The following is an 18,588-nucleotide window of genomic DNA, read 5'->3' on the forward strand; positions in this document are numbered from 1 at the left end:
AGCAGACACCAGTAACGTCTCCATTGTGAGACTTGTTGTTACTGTTTTTGGCATATCAAATACACCACGGGAGCTTGCCGGGCTCTGCCGTGCGGGCAGGATACTCTGGTAGCTTGCCAGAGCAGGGGGCTCTCCGAGAGGAGCAGGGGACAGAGGAATTGAACCCCGGTCAGCCGCTTATAAGGGAAACGCCTACCCACTGTGCTATCGCTCCAGTCCAATACTTATCACACTTAAAAAAAAATTGTCCTAATCCATGATTAAAGGCTTTCAAATTTGCTCAGTATTCATCAAGTTGTGATGATTAAATAAGTTACTATGCCAAGTGCTTAGCACTATCAATGTACAAGTTAGCTGCTATTATTCTAATCAATGTATAACTACGCGTTTTTGCCAGATCTGTCACTTTAAGAATTTGCCCAGAAGAGGAAATTATGTTCTTGCAGGGCTGTCTCCATATGAATCCTGCAGAGAGGCTGACCTGTGAACAGCTGTTGCAGCACCCATATTTTGACAGCATCCGAGCAATAGCAGATTCGGCCAAAGGACCTGACAAACCAGTGAGAAAGACACTGAAACCAAGTCGAAAACATCTGCCGGGGGTAAAATGCTTACTGATGCATCTAAAGTTGCAATTTCAATTCTCAACCTACCCTAATGCAGTCTCTATCTATACTCAAGGTGGCAATTGTGCTGATAGCTCCAACACCCTCATTCCAACCCTAGAGACAGGCTACATGGTATATGGATGGTGGCCCCAGGAACATCCATAGAGCACTGCCTTCTTCTTCTTGAATCCCAAAGGTGTCATTGCTTTGTCATTTCCTGCTGTTAGTGGGACAAGCTATCTGGGCCTGTCTGAACTCAGGCCTCAGCCAGACACTCTAGGGTGGGTCCAGCTGCGTGTAGTTCAGCTTTGGAAAAACACGTCAGATTTATCCCATGTTACACTGTCATCCTGGTCGTCTTCAGTAGATTTATATTCCAGGTTCATCTAGAAAAGGGATCACCAGAGTCACTGAGAGCAAACAGGCTGGTGAGTGTGTTTGGTGAGAGCTGCAGAACAGCCTAGTTAATTTAAAAAAGTGTCTAAAATGTACACTGGGAGCCTGTGAAGAATCACTGCTAGTGTAAAGTACCCAGATGGTCTTCCATGTTCTGTTATAACCCAAAAGCTGTAATAACTCATAGTGGGCTGAAGTTATAACCTCAGCTAAGATGAGCTAGCTGCTCCTGGGTTACCTCTGGATCTGCCTAAATACCCCTTAAGCTATAAATGATCTAACCTTCGTCTCTTCCTTTAAGTTTCCACTGCCCAGAATATGAATGACAGCTGGGAGTATTTGAGACTTAGAGGAGTGAATATTCTCCTCTAGGTAACAGTTTATCAGGAATAAGTTCTGCATGAAGTCTGGGCCTGTAAGACAGACCAGAACTGTGAAACTAAGAATGGTTTTATTCTTGCTGGGGTGATAGCCCAAAGAGCTAGAGCACAGACTTTGCCTGTGGGAGACCCAGGTTTTAGCTTCAGTACTACTCAGTCCCCTGAATTCCACAGGGGAGTAACCCTAGCATAGCACTGGGAATTGCCCCTGGGCACCACCAAGTATGGCCCCAAAACAGGAGAAGAAGAGGAGGAGGAAGAGGAGGGAAGAGGGGTGGGGGAGAGGAGAAGGTGGAAAATAAGGAGGAGCGGGGAGGAGGAGAAGGGGGGAGAGGTAGAGAAGGAGGAAGAGGAGGAGGAGGGGGGAGAATAACTATTTTACTGTCAGATGACCTACATAGAAAAACAGGCTAGAGGGGCTGGAGCAATAGCACAGCGGGTAGGGCGTTTGCCTTGCATGCGGCCGACCCGGGTTCGATTCCCAGCATCCCATATGGTCCCCTGAGCACCGCTGGGAGTAATTCCTGAGTGTAAAGCCAGGAGTAACCCCTGTGCTTTGCCGGGTGTGACCCAAAAAGCAAACAAACAAACAAACAAACAAAAACAGGCTAGAAAGATACTTTTTCCTTAGCTCGATCTTACTTTAAATAAAAGATAAATGCTTTTGAGGGAAATATTTCCTGATCAAAAGAACAAGCCATGTACATATTTAGTGGTCAAATTACTCAAGTACCCTGGATATCAGTATTCTTCCCCCCCACCTTTGGGCTACACCCAGCAGTGCTCAGAGATTACTCTTGGCTCTGTGCTCAGGGGACCATATATAGTGCCAAGGTTCATACTAGGGTCAGCTGCATGCAAGGCACATGCCTCACTCCCTTCCCTTACTATCTCTGGTCCCAAGGATCAGTATTTTTTGCTCTAAGGCAAGACATTAGCTTAAATGATCCCTAAGACCACAGCAGGCTCTTAACTCCTGTGAAGCTATGCTCCCCCCCAAAAAAAAAAATTAACATGTAGATTTAAAAAATGTTTTACCTAAAAGTTGTCTTAATTTAGATTATATGTTACAAAAGTATTAATGTTTATGGTTTTGATGTACATAGTTACAGCACCCCACCCCCACTAAAGTACCCAGATCCTCCACCATTGTCCTATGTAAACTCCAATTCTATCTTCATTTCCCCCGGCCTTCATATTTTCTTTAACATATACATTTTGTTTTTAATATTAAATTTTAGAAGGAAAGCAAAGACCAGGTTTAAATATTGTGCTCTCTTTCAGGTTTTGGACACCTTGCAGAAAAGGTGTTTCTATGCTAAAAAAAAAATACTTCTGTATTCTTTTGTGATATTTTAGCAATAATGAAAAAAGTCTGTGGCAATGAATGTATGTGATTTTTTGTTGTTATTTTGGGCCATACCTGGTAGTGCTCAGGAGCTATTCCTTGGCTCTGTGCTCATGGATCACTCCTGGTGGTACACAGGGGATAGATGGAACTCAGGGGCGAACTGGGGTCAGCCAAAAGTAAGGAGAACCCCGGTACTATTTTTCTGACCCTAATTCTGTGTTTTATATTTTCAGTTGCAACACCTACCTCAGCTGACTAACAGCAGTATCCTTCCAGCTTTGGATACTAAGAAATACTACTATAATACCAAGAAACTTAACTATCGCTTCCCAAACATTTAAGAAGTTTGGAGACTGATGATAAGGGAAAAAAAGGACAATCAAAAACTTGAAGAAAATTAAACATATGTTTGACTAAAAATAATCACAATGTTGAAAAAACATTGAGAGAATTTAAGCAACTAACCAGGAAGCCACTTGGCAAGATATGGTGGGAAATTCCAGATGTAGTCTTTATATTTGATGTGGGTAACGAGAACAGAAAGGAGAAACTTAGGTTTTCACTTATATTCTTTGTTGTAAGTAACTGAACTTATGGACAGAATACAAGTGGATTTTATGTTGGCAAGATTTATGCTCCAGTTGTACTATATGTAACATGTGAAAAGGAATAACAAAATGCCGACAGGTATTTCCTTGGGTCTGTTTTCTTAATCCTATCTTCTCCCTTTATAGATTGTCTCAGTATCATAGGGAAATTTCTTATTCTTGAAATCCAAATGTTTGAAATTCCACTTCTTACTTTGTTTTGATTTTTATATTTTAAAACATTCCAAGAATATTTAGGAGTTCAAATATTTAAAGTAATGTAGGTCATCATGAAACACTAGCATTTATATACTTCTGTATTTAATGCTGTGTAGGTACTTCTTAACATGTATTTCTGTATTTAATGTTAGTATTGGACTATCATATTTTAGCAGGCAATGATTATTGTCATGCATGTATACTTATTCATCCAATTCTCCCTTGTAAATAATGCCATGAAGCCTGGTGACTGACCAGGGGTGTCAAGGGATAGGACAAGGCCTGCAGACGTCACAGGAACTGAGCCTGTGTGTGTGAAAAGTTTGAAAAATAATTAGTGCTTCATTCTCTTCGGCTCAGCCTCAGACATGTCCTATAGGCAGGACTATACATAGTGATCTATATATACATATGGTGGGAAATTCCAGATGTAGTCTGGAACAGCCTGAACTGTTATTTGGGTTGTGAAAGTGCTTAGGCCATAAACTATTTTTTTCCACCCTGAAAGGTATCTTTTTGCGTATAAGTACTAACAATAAAGCAGTCCAAATGATATTGAGGTTTGCTAACTTTGTACAGTGATACAGATGATGCATCTAATTGGTCTGTAGTAGCTCTTATTCAAAAAGACCTTTTTTTTTTATCCTTGTGTCCCAGACACAGAGAAACTGCATGTCCATGTCAGTTTTTTATAGACCAACACCATTTTTTTTCAAATGTGCTGCTGCTTCCTAGCATTTCTCAGATATGATCTTTGAAGTTGTATTTTACTATATCTTCTAAACATTGTTTCAGAACTCTTTATTGCTGTTCTTTTGTGAGAATATCTGACCTCATTCCATTTACTGTAAAGTAGTACACCAAATTACTGCCACTGTTCAATAACTTTGGCTATTCCAGCCAGCTAATATCCCCAGGCTTCCTGATGTATGTAGCACCATGCAGTGAGCTGACAGAGGGCTAAAGTACAGTAGCCCCAGTATCAATTGATTTAAATGACAAGGAAGACATCAAGCTTCTGTGAATAGTTTACATTCTGTTTTTTTTTCAACCCTGAACAATGCACCTGACTGGCAGATGATTAAAACTGCCAAGCTTATCCAGTAGTCTTACAGAAAGCCATTCTGAATAGAAAAGTAGTTCCAGACTAACTTTGGTGAATCCATTTTCTCATCACACGATAGCCAAACAATCCTGAGATAGAAGGACTCATTTTTTTTCCAAATTCTAATAAGTAAATGTTTATGCTTAATTTTACCCTCTTTGAATCTTTCCTTCAGCATGGAATCTTCACTGTTTCACCAGTGTGCTAAACCACTGTCTTTTTAAAATTTTACTATTTTCTGACTCTTTAAAATGATAGTGGGAATTATTTTGGTAAGTAGTAGGTATCATTTGTTTTCTTAACTACTAACACATTTTTTTCTACCTGACTGTTAAATCACCGTAAAAATTTAAAATTATTTCCAGACAAAGTTATATTCAACTGTTTAATGTATAAACCAAATGTACAGAAATTGACCAAGTTGATATACTATCTGATAACAGAATTAAAGCTATTTCAAGCAAGTGAAAAATAAAAATTTGTTTTGTGTATGTTATTCTTCATCACTTTTGAGATTTTAATTGAATCTTGTGTTTATACTTTTTTTTTCATTTCTTGACTCAAAGGAAGTAGTATCCAAGATATATGAGTCAAATTAAATTTCTGACTTGTAAATTTTTAGATCATTGTGTCACTGTCATCCCATTGTTCTGCAATTTACTTGAGCGGACACCAGTAACGTCTCTATTCCTCCCAGCCCTGAGATTTTAGCAGCCTCTCCTTACTCGTCTTTCCCAATGATTGGAGGCTCTTTCAGGGTCAGGGGAATGAGACCAATCGTTACTGTTTTTTGGCATATCAAATATGCCACGGGTAGCTTGCCAGGCTCTGCCCATGCGGGCGGGGTACTCTTGGAGAGCCCGGCAAGCTAGAATACTAGGCTATACAAAATAAATTAGAAAGTATTTTGAGAAAGGAAATATGTTATAGAATGTAGGAATTTAGGATTTTTGAGTAATGCATACATATCCTGGTATATCTCAACAACCACTGACTACTTTAATTCTACTAGTGAATTTGAGATTGAAGTTTCAATTTTTCATAAATTTCTCATTTATAGTAACATGCTTCAGTAACAAAAGTGTAACAAATAATTTTTAAATTACAATAGAAGGCTGGAAAGATAGTATGGGGGTAAGGTGCATGCCTTGCATGCAGGCGGTCGTTTGTTCCCAGCACCATCTGGTCCCCCAAACATTGTCAGATCCAGCCCTGGAGACCACCGAGCACCAGTGGGACGGCCTGCTAATCCTCAGCACAGCACGGCCAGGCCCAGGCCACAGTGCAGCACTGGGCCCTCACACTGAACCACCATCCTGTTTGGCAGAGAACCCAAGAACGGTGGGGAGGCTTCCTTGCCTGAGCACTGCATGGCTGCATGCAGGCCCACAGATTTTATATGTGTATGTGTGTGTGTGTGTGTGTGTGTGTGTGTGTGTGTGTGTGTGTGTGTGTGTGTGTATGATGAGGAATATATTAGAATTAAACTGCTACTTGGTTTGCATTTTTTTCCTTAAAATGACTAAATGAACATCAATCGTCACTTCCAACTTAGCATTTTTTAATGAATCATATCTGAATATTAATTTTCTATATATGATTTTGTTTCTAAAATGTCATAATAGGACACTCTTATAGCTTTTTTGATAATGTTGATTTGTTACTATTTAGGATCAAAGTTTCCAGTGATACTTTATATTAAAAGTAGATACTCAGTGAGTACTATGATTTTACTCTAGGTCTAATTTAAGTTCTAGAGAAGGCAGTGCTGTCTTAAAGGCTTGAACAAGGTTTTCTTTTTCTCTTATTCCAGGAAGATCACTTAACAATAAATATTCGAGGTTTCTACAAAAAAGACAAAGTAAAAAAGGTTATTTCAATTCGATGATTATCTTATGAAGAAAATTAAACATAATTTTAATTTCATTAGTTTAGAATAAATTATATATTGAATGTGTCATTATCACCTTACACTTTAAAAATTACTTTTGTAAGTCTTTTCTGTTTGTTTGTTTTGGGGTCACACTTGCTCAGGGTTTACTCATAGCTTTGTGCTCAAGGATCACTCCTGGTGATGCTCAGGGGACTATATTTGGTGCTGGGGAATCAAACCCAGGTCAGCCGCATGCAAGGCAAACCTATCCCTACCCACTGTACTAGCACGTTGACTCCGACTTTTGTAAGTCTTGCTCTTACAGTATTGTGTTTGTTTTTGGAGGGGCTACGTGCAAGGCAAGCACCTTAATCTCTTTGGATCTCTCAAAGTTTTATACTTTAAATGGAATTCATAGTAAAGACTAAGTCAGACATTCAAGTGTTTAGTTCTTCTGAATTGTACCAATGCTTCTATAAGAATCTTTCCAAATATTCTCTATGTTATGGTACAGAATTCCTTTGCCTGGGAAATATAAATATTGACCCAGAAAGAAAAGAAATTGGGAAGTTCTTAAAGAAAATCAGGTTTCAGGGCTAGGGAGATTGTGCTGTGGGTAAGATGCTCGATCCCTGACACCACAAAAGGTCTCCAAGCACTGTCAAGAGGGATCCCTGAGCATAGACCCAAGAGTAATCCTTGAGTACTGCCAGGTGTGGCCCCCCAAACCCAAACCAAACAAACATTTCCCCTCCTCCACCACCAAGTTTCTTAAAAGATAAAAACTCAAAGCCTCAACTAACTAACATTAGCTATAAACAATCAAGCACTTTTGACCCTAATGTTTAAAACTTCTTCCTCAAACATCCTGCGACACAGAAGGGACTGGAAGCACGTGAGGCACAGTGCTTGTGGAGAGAAGACACAATGGAGGGTGCCTGTGGGGGCTGACTAGCTGGCGCCATCTGACTGCTCCCTATAGATTTCAGTTCTCAGAAAGATGTCCCCTAAAACGGCAACCATAATGCGTTAATGCTGTTCATTTTAACTTTCTTATAAGTAGTCATTTTCTTATATTGTTTTTCAGAACCAAAAAATGATACTACCCCTCAGATGTTTTCATTTCTGATTAGATATTCACTTTAACATCAGTATCAAGTTTGGGGACCTGAAAGGTAGCTTCATGGTTTAAGGCATTTGCATGGCAAGCGAGAGCTGGTGGTACTGCCAAGAGCATGGAGCACGTTGCAAACCAGCTCTCCTATTAGGGGTTCCCAGCAGGAAGATGGCTCCTGAGCATGTGGGAGGCCCCGGGCCTAATCCTTAATGCTGCACATGCAGCTCCATGACCCCAGCTGCCCTAGGGCCTTTAGACCCTGGGGAAGGAGAAGCAAAATAAATGATGAAGTTTCCACTGTAGGTAGATACCAGCCACCTACCTTAAATGATGCAGAGCAATGACACCTTTGTCTGTGACATTCCCACATGAAATTATTTCCATTTCCAAAATGCTTTTTTGTAGATTTTTGAATTGACTAAGTTTCTCCAAACATTCATCTTCGATGTAATGACACTTGCACAACCTTATTTTCTCAACATGTTGGAGGCCCTCTGGGAGGGGAAAAAGAAAGGACAGTTTCATATTCTACTTTTCCGGTGAGATGGCCAACCATCCTGGTTTGCCTTTGACCATGTTGGTCTTGGGGCTAAAAGTCCTGTGTCCAGGGAAAGCTCTCTGTCTTAGGTAAACGGGAACAATGAAACACCCTCTTCATCACCCAAGGTATTCATTCAGTTTACCAGCTGTGCTGGCAGAAGGGACCATTCTGCACTCAACTACCGGTGCCCTGGAGCAAGGACAGGCCCACACAGCAGAAGTTGTGCAGACATAATTATTCCTGCACCACTGAAGGTTTCTCAACAACACCAGTTGGCAAACAAGATCTTGGATTTTTAAGGCTAAACCTCAGGAGAAAGGCAGGTAGAGACAAAGCTTAGTGAGAAGAGAAAGGAAAGGAAGTTATTTGTAACTTCTATTTAGAAGGAAGCATCATGCACAGGAAGAAGCAAACTGGGCTGTGCTGAAAGGGGCAAGAAAGGACACAGCTATGACTACAACTGTGAGTCAACCAAAGAATCACTACCAATGACTTGCATTCCCATAAGCAAATGACAGAGTGGTTACCCAGGTGTTCAAAGCCAATGCTCATGATACAAGAGTCAGTGGCATCGATAGCCTGAATCTTGTACTTGTCCAGCGAGCCTGATGGGAGGCTGTTGTAGTTCTTCTGCCACCTCCCCTGGCCGTGGTAGCGCACCATGGCCCCACAGCGTAGCAGCCACTCAGAAGCCGCCCTATCAGGGCCAACCTCTTTGATGCGCTCATGATCCACTCTGTTGGCAAAAAAAAAAAAAAAAAAAAAGTGTTTAGCTGTTACTGAAATCACTGAGTTTCTTAACTACATTCACCAACACATGCATCAGCAACAACTATTCATTTCAAATAACTGAAGAGATAGATAAGTATACCAGTGAGATTGATTAAAAAAATAACAACATCTAGGGGCTGAAGAAATAGTACAGTACAGTGAGTAGGGCACTTGCTCTGCATGCAGCTAACCGGAGGCTCTAGGCCACTCCCTGCAACTCTTAGCCTGGTCAGTGTGGGGCTGATGATTCTGTACTCAGTGGGGACATAGCGTTACTTGGACCCAGAGGGGCTGGGGACCCCAGGCTATACTCAGGTATGGGGCAGTGAACCTGCAGTGCCAGTGATTGAACATGGGACCCTTCGTATGCTACACATATGTTCCAACCCTCTGAACTATCTCTGACTGAACGTATATTATTTTTATTAATTTTCAGAGAGAAATGAGTCCACTATTTTTAAGTAGCACAGTATTTGACAAACTAGTACTACTCAGTAACTGTACTGAATTAATAATATACTAGATTATCATTGTTATTAGTTATGGAAAAACAAAGAAGAAATAACATTGAACCTCTGTTCAAAAATTTATCTCATTAAGGGGATTGGAGAGATAGTACAGCAGTTAAGGTGCTTGCCTTCCATTGGTCAGCTCTGGTTTGATCACTGGCATTACATACTGACCCCTGAACAAAACTAGAAGCTAGCACTGAACCAGGAGAAGCCCCTGAGCATCACTGGGTATGAGAAAAAGAATCCTGTATATATGTGTGTATGTGTGTGTGTGTGCACATGTGCATACTTCTGTAATCTTTATTAATGCTGTTTTGTTTAAAAACAAAATTTGTATCACATTACATGTGCTGTACAATAAAATTAGCTACTGTGAATTCATCTAGCTTTAGAAACTCCCTTGATGTTAATTAATCAGAGTAACTTCACATTAATTAGAGTAACTTACTTATTAAACACCGTATTCAACCAGGTCCAAAAGTATCTGGAGTCACATGATGATGGGAATTTCTTGAAGCAACACAACTGCCTGGAAAATTTTCCAAACAGCTTCATTTCATCTAAGAAACATAAAGCAGGATTTATATTAAATCATCCACTAGGAATGCTGGTCCCATACACATTTCAAAGTTAATGCTCTGCTACTGATAAACTGAGTGCTCACTTGCTACTCAATAAATATTAAGCAAGTCACCCCCTCTCTAAGGTTCTCAGGTTTGTTTTCAAGAAACAAAACAAAATATAACTTAAAAAAAACTTAACCTCAAAAAACCCAAGCAACCCAAAAACCTGCGAGAGGCAGGTTGGCTGGTCTGAGGTCTCTTCCATCCATGGAGACCCTAAATTCCATGGTCCAAATCACAATGGAAGTCGCCTGCGGTGCTGCCACCTAGTGTTCACTCAGGCAGCGCACCCCCACAGAGTCTGGAAATCCTTGCACTCCCTATCAATTGTCAAAATGTCTGAGGACAATTGCCTACAGACCAATGTGCGGACACTCAAAAGCGTCTGTCCTGGGAGGGAGAAGAGACAAAACAGCTTCCCATGATAAGGGCCAGGGTGGGTGACAGAAGTCCAAGTGGAAAGGACCAAGGACAGATCATGGCAAAGGACAGCTAGGGAAGAGGAAAACAATTTCTCTTGGCCTCTGGCCTTCTCATTCGTGAACTGAGATGATTTTCTGATGGTATCCAGCTCTACAGTCTATAGCCATGAGTTGCAACTGAGTCTCAATTTGATTGATCTCAATTCTAGTTTCTCTAGTAGCATGCCCAGGCCCCGGGGAGAAGGAAGGGTGGGCGGAAGAGGTGGGGGAGAGGGAGCGGTGGGTGGCAGAGGTGTGTGGGGGGGGGGGGCGGGCGGCAGAGGGGTGTGTGTGTGTGTGTGCGTGTGTGTGTGTGTGTGTGTGTGTAAAATGTTTGACCAGCAGATGGTGGGGGTGAGGGGGTGACACAGATAAATGAAACATGATGAAACATGGTTCCTGCCTCTTAGGAGCTGACCACTTACCCCAGAGTGGAGTCAGTGAAACAAGTTACTGAGTAGTTAAAATAAAGATTTGAACCTGGTTAATATCTCAGAGAAAATAAGGGCAGCCCAAGGTGCCAGGAAAAGGCATGCCTGTTGATTAGCCGAGGCAAGAATGCCTCAGGCATGGTGCAGTTTGGTTAGCTTAGTCCATGAGGTTCAAGCAAAGTGGACAGACGGTTCACACAGACACCTCAGAAAGGGTCTGGCATTCTCTGTAGAACTATGTGTCAGGACAATTTCTCAGACAGCAGCATCAAGATTGAGGGTGAGTGGAAAGGTCCCAAGACAGCTGACAAGAGTTTCAACTACTTGTGGCTCTGGGAAAGGGCAGAGTGGGGGGAGGATGAGAGTGACATTAGGAAGTGGGTTTCAGACCACTCAGGGAGAGGCTGGGCCAAGGGCCAGACAAACTGACCAAGTGTGGGCCCCGGGTCGGCGGTAGCAGTGCGTTGCCACTAACATATCAGTATCAGGAGGCACCAGTGCCGGAACAGTCGCCCCTCCCCCTGCCACAACCAGTTCCTCATGCTCTGAATGTGAAGTCTGATAGAACTTCTAAATGGAGATGACCAAAAGCAAATCACTAGAGTCACAAAATACTAAAGCAGGAAGAAAGGCTACCTGTGCCTCATAGAAATAAGGAGATGGAAACCCTGAGATTAAGTAACTTGTTGACACCGTAATTCCTTCCTGGAACAAGGCGGGGTTATTAATAAACACATGAGGGTTAAGAGGACTTGCCCAATGTTTCATAGCTAATTAGTGGCAGCACCGAGAACTTGGGCCACATTTTCTCTCCTAACACTCCAGTTCTATTTTTTTAGGTCACTGGATGGTTCTAGAACCCAGGAAAAAAAGCTAGAAAGAGACTAAATAGGGACCACTCAGAGCTGAGGAAGTGACTGAGGGTGAGGAGGTTGTGGAATAGTGAGACAGGATATTTGGGAATAGAAACCTGGGATCATTCACTCCCTTCACCCCTTTCTCACCATTACTGGGCCTCTGGGCTGGAGGGATAGCACAATGGGTAAGGTGTTTGCCTTGCATGCGACCAAACCCAGTTCGATTCCTCCATCTCTCTCAGAGAGCCTAGCAAGCTATCAAGATATCCTGCCCACATGGCAGAGCCTGGCAAGCTACCCTTGGCATATTCAATATGCCAAAAACAGTAACAAGAAGTCTCACAATGGAGACGTTACTGGTGCCCGCTCAAGCAAATTGATGAACAGGATGACAGTGCTACAGTGCTACTAGGCCTCCATTACTACAAATCTCTCTTCCTGAGACCCCCCCCCCCTCAGGTCTTCAGCCCCTTCCAGCTTTCCATCTCTTGTCCACTCACTCAGGCAGTGCACCGCCACAGGTGCTGGAAGTACTTGCATTCCCTATCAAGAGTCAAAACGCCTGAGGAAAATTACCTAGAAACCAATGTGTGGAGGCTCAAAAGCTTTGGGGGGAACTCTCCCCAAAGTCCTCCCCTGTGTCAGGCCTCTGATAACCCCACTGGCTGCCAGCAGCATTGCTTAGTTAGGGGTTTTCAGTTTCCACTCAGGCTGTTCCCTTCATTTACTCCCCTTCCCAAAGCTCTCCTTCAATCCAGTCTGTGCAAACCTCACCGAAGACCTCACTGAACACATCCTACCCATCTATTTATTCACTCAACAAGTATTGACTGAATGTCTGCTGTGCCTAGTGCAAGAGCTATAGTGTTGGGAAGCTAGGGGTAGGGTGGGGGGTCTGGCCCTCATAGGATGTGTGGTTTAATAGAAAACAGAAATAACTGCAACACAGAGTCTTAATGGAAGGATGAATGAGTTCTGTGAGAGTATAGATAAGAGTTGGGGAAAAACACTTCCCACTAGAGATTACTTCCTAGATGGGTCCAAAAGGATGACAAGGAATTTTCATCTCAGCAGAAAAAGAGAGCAAAAGAGAGAAAGAACATATCCATTTTCTTAGCTCCTAATACAGTGCCAGCCCTCTAAGGTAAGACTTTAATATTTGAAAGTCTCCAGCGACTGATATGTTTCCATGGAGAAGGTAAAGCCAGAACACCTATTTCTGTTCTACTTCTGTTCTTCTCCCAAGTGGTGCTCGGGGGGTCCCGGAGGGCCCTCCCAGGAGCTGGGGTAGTGTTTCAATCCAAGTTTCCCTACAGTGCTGGGGTTGGGGTGGGCGAGGGAGAGTAGAAGATTCAGGGCTGCAGCTGGCTATGCTCTTGGGGGAGCATGTGGTATCAGGGCGTGAACTGGAGTTTGCACATGTGAGGCCTGTGCTCTCTGTACTGTCGCTCCAGACCCCAACTTGGCATTAATCAGGCAAAGTGGAATGCTCTGGAAAAATGGAAGTATTTGGACTTGGATCCACTTTGGCCTATTTTCTTAGTCTGTTTAGGTGAAAGATAAAATACATTTTAGTTATCATCTCTGAGGAATATTAGATTTAAAATAATTTCAACAGAAAGAGGCTGTACAGTGGGTAGTGCTCTTGCCTTGCATTGAAGTCAAGGAATGCTTCTATAAGGGAGTACATGGCCGAATGGGTTTGATCCTCGAAATCTCATGGGACAGGGACCCCTGAGCCCACCACTGCGACTCCTGACTGCAGAGCCAGGAGTAAGCCTGGGTACTGCCGGGTGTGGTCCCAAAACAAACAAACAAAAAACCAAAAAGATAAAAAATAAAGATATTATATTACCTTTTAATAAAGATTCAAAAGAAATCGGTGGGCTTTTACATTCTCAACTGTGACTTTGCCAGTACATTTTAGGAACTGCAGAAAAATTGAAGTCAAGGAATGCTTCTATAAGGGAGTACTTTCTATAAGGTCAAAGGAGACCTCTAGTGGCAAGTTAGTGAATTTAGCTCTAATGAATTAAAAAGAAAAGTCAAAATAAGCTACACTGTAACAACTAAATTACCAGAATGTCTAAATCACTCAGGAATTCAATTTGAAACATAATGAAAAAGAAAATTTCTTATAATCAAAACATAGCTGACTCGCATAATTTTGTAGCAAATGTTTCTAAAAGTTGCAGATATGTTTGTGCTTTAAAGGCCAGACTCCTAAGATTCAAAATTAAGTATATAAAAAGTATTCCTAAACTTTGGTACATCTATACAATGGAATACTATGCAGCTGTTAGAAAAAAGGAGGTCAAGAATTTTGTAGTTAAGTGGATGGGCATGAAAAGTTTCATGCTGAGTGAAATGAGTCAGGAAGAGAGAGACAGACATAGAAAGATTGCACTCATCTATGGTATATAGAATAACAGAGTGGGAGACTATCACCCAAGAACTGTAGAAATAAGTACCAGGAGGTTGACTCCATGGCTTCGAGGCTGGCCTCACGTTCCGGGGAAAGGTCAACTCAGAGAGGCGATCACCAACTACATTGTAGTCGAAGGCCATGTGGGGGAAGGGAGTTGCGGGCTGAATGAGGGCTAGAGACTGAGCACAGCGGCCACTGAACACCTTTATTGCAAACCACAACAGCTAATTAGAGAGAGAGAACAGAAGGGAATGCCTTGCCACAGTGGCAGGGTGGGGTGGGGGGGAGATGGGATTGGGGAGGGTGGGAGGGACGCTGGGTTTACGGGTGGTGGAGAATGGACACTGGTGAAGGGATGGGTTCCCGAACTTTGTATGAGGGAAGTATAAGCACAAAAGTGTATAAATCTGTAACTGTACCCTCACAGTGATTCTCTAATTAAAAATAAATAAAATTAAAAAATAATAATAATAATAATAATAAAATAATAATAATAAAATATAAATAATTTTTAAAAAAAAGTATTCCTAAATAACTTTGATGGAGACCTCCTCTGTTTGCATAAAAACAATATATATATTTTTCAAAATCATTTCAGTTTTTTTACATATTAAATATAACTAAGGAGCTATTCAAAGAGCTATTAAAAGTTATATAAGTGCCTAAAAAACCTGACAAAGTCAACATGTTCTTGAAGATGACAAAATTGTGGAGCAAGGGTTGATATTAGAGTCCCCTACCCCGTCCAAATCCATTCCCATCTCACTGCAAATCATTCCCTATTTATGTCGTTTTTATTCCTGAGGAGCTTAGATCCAAGTGAAACTAAACTGCACAATTCATTAGGAATCAGAAGGCTCCAAAAGCTATTCTGAGACGTTGTTATACTACAGTCGGGGCACCAACTTCTTAGACGTGCAGATCTTGATGGAAAAAAGTGAACATGACTTCACAGCTAAGGGAGTGGGGTCCAGAGCAGAAGTGTCTGGATACAAAGACACTACAAACTGTGTGAATGAATGTAAGATGATCACTTGCTTTGACATTACATAATGAAGCAAATTAATATATAACCAAACCCCTGGAAGAATGCACACAGAGACAATTTTATTAAAAGAGCATGTGCAGGACAAGAGTGCTCATACAGGATTTAAGGCACTTGCCTTGCATGTAGCCGACCCCTGGCTCTAAACAGGGTCCCCTGAGCACAGACCCAGTAGTATTCCCTTGCAAACTACTGGGTGTGGCACAATTCCCCTAAAAGAGTTATGTGTAGGGCTGTGGATATGGTTCAAGTGGGCAAGCACATGCCTAGCATACACAAGCCTTGAGTTTGATCCCTTATACTACATGGTGAGCCCTGGTAACCTAGCGTTGTCCCTAGATTTAAAAAAAAAAATGGGCCAGAGATATAGTATAGTGATTAAGGCCTTGCATGTCTATGACATGGACTGGAGTGATAGCACAGCGGTAGGGCGTTCGCCTTTCACGCAGCCAACTCTTGTTCGATTCTTCCGCCCCTCTCGGAGAGCCTGGCAAGCTACCGAGAGTACCGCATCCGCATGGCAGAGCCTGGCAAGCTACCTGTGGCATATTGTATATGCCAAAAACAGTAACAATAAGTCTCACAATGAGAGGTTACTGGTGCCTGCTTGAACAAATTGATGAGCAACGGGATGACAGTGACAGTGACAGTCTATGACATGGGTTCAATCCCGAGCAAAGTCAGGTGTGATCCTGAGCATGGAACCGGGAGTAGGCCCTGAGCACTGCTAAATGTGTCCCCAAAATAAAAATATAAATATTTTTTAAAGATCATGTGTACAGGCCAGAGTGATAGTACAGCAGGTAGGACACTTGCCTTATACATAGTGGACCTGGTTATGATCCCTGGCATTCCCATGAATTCTTTTACCTTGCTAAGCAGAGAAACATATGCTCTAAGTCACACTGAAGTAAAAAGTCACTTCTATTCACGTACTGGCCCCCACTTAGGCTCTGTCCCCACAACAGAGCCCGGTTAAGTCTGTAGTTAAATTACTAACAAATTATCTATATTCTATGTAAATTAAAAAATAACTGTCTCTATTGTATACTCATTACAATGGTTAAAATTTTGAAATGAGACATGTTGGGGACAATAAAAAAAATCTGAATTGCCCAAACACTGTTTGTGGAAATATAAAATGGTAGAGTCACTTTGGAGAACTTGGCAGTTCCCTACAAAATTAAATGTGTTGTCATATAATCAAGTAATAGGACTCCTGAACGTAATAGGACTTCTGGGGTTCGGGGAACCTTAAGGCTTAAACAAGAGTGTAGAGTAATATTCATAGGGACTTTATTTGAAACAGCTAAATCTTGGAAACTTACATGTTCATTGGTGGGTGAATGACTAAACACATTGCAGTATATGCATACCACACTACCTAGCAATCACTGTATCACTGTCACTGTCATCCTGTTGTTCATCAATTTGTTCCAGTGGGCACCAGTAATGTCTCCATTGTGAAACTTGTTACTGTTTTTGGCATATCAAATATGCCACGGGTAGCTCACCAGGCTCTGCCATGTGGGCAGAATACTCTCGGAAGCTTGCTGGGCTCTCTGAGCGGGATGGAGTAACTGAAGCTGGGTCGGCCGTGTGCAAGGCAAATGCCCTACCTGCTGTACTATCGCTCCAGTCCTACCTAGCAATAAGAACGAATAAATATGGATATAGGCAACAATTAAAATTATCCTAAAGGATTGGGCTGCATGAAAAAAATCCAGAGAGTTGCATACTGTGTCATTTTGTGTATATAACACTCGAATAAAATTACAAGATTTTAGAAAGGGAGAACAAGGTCCAGCGATGTAGTGCAGAGGCTAAGATGCTTGTGTTGCATGACATCCACCCTCCTGGCAACACATACAGTTCCCTAAGCATGCCAGGTGTAATCCATGAGCGCAGAGCCAGGAGCACACACCCTTTCCCCCCAAAGGGAAGAAATTAGGGAAAAGGAGTGCCCTTTAAGAGGTGTAGTTACAAACGTCAATAGGGCAGTTTTTTAGGTGGTGAGTTTATTCTTATGTCGTGAACACGTGATGAGAAACTATACAGATCATACACAAAAATATAAAACCCGAGAAATCTGAATAAAAGTTAGTTCTGTCAGGTTCCTGGCTGGACTACTCCCACTTGTTTTGCAAGATGTTCTATCACTGGAGAAGACTGCATAAAAGGTACACAGGAGGTCTACCGTATCTTATTGATGCACAGGATCTATGATGATCTCGAAAATTTTAAAAGCGGCATTAAGGAAGAACCATTTCTGGGCTGGGGATACAGTGAGCTGGGGGTGGGGGTACGGGTGGGGTCTTAAATTATTCAGTGCAATATGGGAGCCTCCCCTATTTGCTACTCTTAGAGCACAGGAGGGCTATGACAGAGATGAAATGTCTTTCCCAAGCCATCTGCCCAAAACCAGAAACCAAATCCCAATGGGCAAGCCCTTGCAGTCACGAGTCGTTCTTTTCTTTTTTTCTGTCTCCTGATCCCCCAAACAAGAACTGCGGCCAAGCACAGAGAACAGGGTGTGAAGCTAACCCAGCACAGGGTAATCAGGAGTCTCATACTTTTATTAGTGAGCGAGCATACAGCCAGCTTTTCATTTCGAGAAGGAAGTGGGTGACGCGATGTTCCCAGTACCGCACAAACCCGTTGGAAACAGCCCTTAACTTTTGGAAAGAACCAGGGGCAACGTGACAGCTAGACATCAAGCCGCCCGGTTCCCGGGAGCCCCAGCGGACAGCTGCGGGCGCGGCCTGCGAGAGGGCAGAGGGGGAGCTCGAGCGCCCCTCCACTGGGCACCCCGCACCTCCCAGCGAGGGGTCCCCGAGCTGATGAGTCGCTGCAGGGCCGAGAGAAGGACGCGGCCGAGCGCACGCCCGGGAAACCGGGAAGTTGCCGCCGCCGCTGTCGGGCCCACCCAAACAGGGGCGTTTTTCAGCGTCATCACGCCCACCCTCTCTCCAGCCGCCCTCAAATCAGCTTGGGATGAAGGTCGATGCCAGAAGCCTGACTCGGTGGGCCGGGGTTTCTGGCACGCGGGCCAGGGCAAGGGTAGCGCGGAAACACCCACCCAGGTTCCGCCCTCGCTCGGGGGCTGGCTCCTCTACTCACAGCGTCCGAGAGACAGGGCGAGCGAGCGTCCACTGCGCCTGCGCCCGCGCCCGCGCTGCCTTGCCCTTCGCCCTCCGCCGCGCGCGCCCATTGGCTACTGGCCCCATCCCTCCGAGGCAGCAGCGTGTGTCTCATTGGTTGCTTCCTGTGAGGCGGGGCTTAG

The 18,588-nt window shown here is 43.0% G+C and overlaps 2 protein-coding genes across 6 annotated transcripts in view; one reads left to right on the forward strand and one right to left on the reverse strand.

Moving 5' to 3' along the window:
- The window catches only part of CDKL1 (cyclin dependent kinase like 1), a 65,432-nt gene extending 60,295 nt beyond the window's left edge, over positions 1–5,137 (forward strand). For 2 of the 3 annotated variants that reach the window (XM_004601723.2, XM_055131548.1), the window contains exons 9-10: positions 447–602; positions 2,969–5,137. In XM_004601723.2, coding sequence (XP_004601780.2) covers positions 447–602; positions 2,969–3,076 — 264 coding nt within the window. In that variant the 3' untranslated portion in view covers positions 3,077–5,137. Of the gene's footprint in view, positions 1–397; positions 603–2,968 lie in introns of all 3 variants that reach the window. The other variant, XR_008629244.1, reaches the window with a different exon arrangement.
- Positions 5,138–5,279: 142 nt separating this feature from the next.
- Positions 5,280–18,489, reverse strand: DMAC2L (distal membrane arm assembly component 2 like). 3 transcript variants are annotated; one of them, XM_055131550.1, is made up of 5 exons: positions 18,426–18,489; positions 9,909–10,020; positions 8,705–8,913; positions 7,959–8,130; positions 5,280–6,491 (listed from the first exon to the last, which is right to left on the reverse strand). In XM_055131550.1, the coding sequence occupies exons 2-5, from the start codon at positions 10,013–10,015 to the stop codon at positions 6,377–6,379; spliced, it is 603 nt and encodes a 200-aa protein (XP_054987525.1). In that variant the 5' UTR covers positions 10,016–10,020; positions 18,426–18,489; the 3' UTR covers positions 5,280–6,376. The 3 variants fall into 3 exon arrangements, with proteins under 3 accessions (XP_054987525.1, XP_054987524.1, XP_054987526.1); XM_055131549.1 differs by having other exon boundaries at positions 18,385–18,474; XM_055131551.1 differs by lacking the exon at positions 5,280–6,491 and having other exon boundaries at positions 7,955–8,130; positions 18,385–18,474.
- Between the last annotated feature and the right edge of the window lie 99 nt (positions 18,490–18,588).

This window comes from Sorex araneus, chromosome 3 (assembly GCF_027595985.1).
Source record: "Sorex araneus isolate mSorAra2 chromosome 3, mSorAra2.pri, whole genome shotgun sequence".
Taxonomy (NCBI): domain Eukaryota; kingdom Metazoa; phylum Chordata; class Mammalia; order Eulipotyphla; family Soricidae; genus Sorex; species Sorex araneus.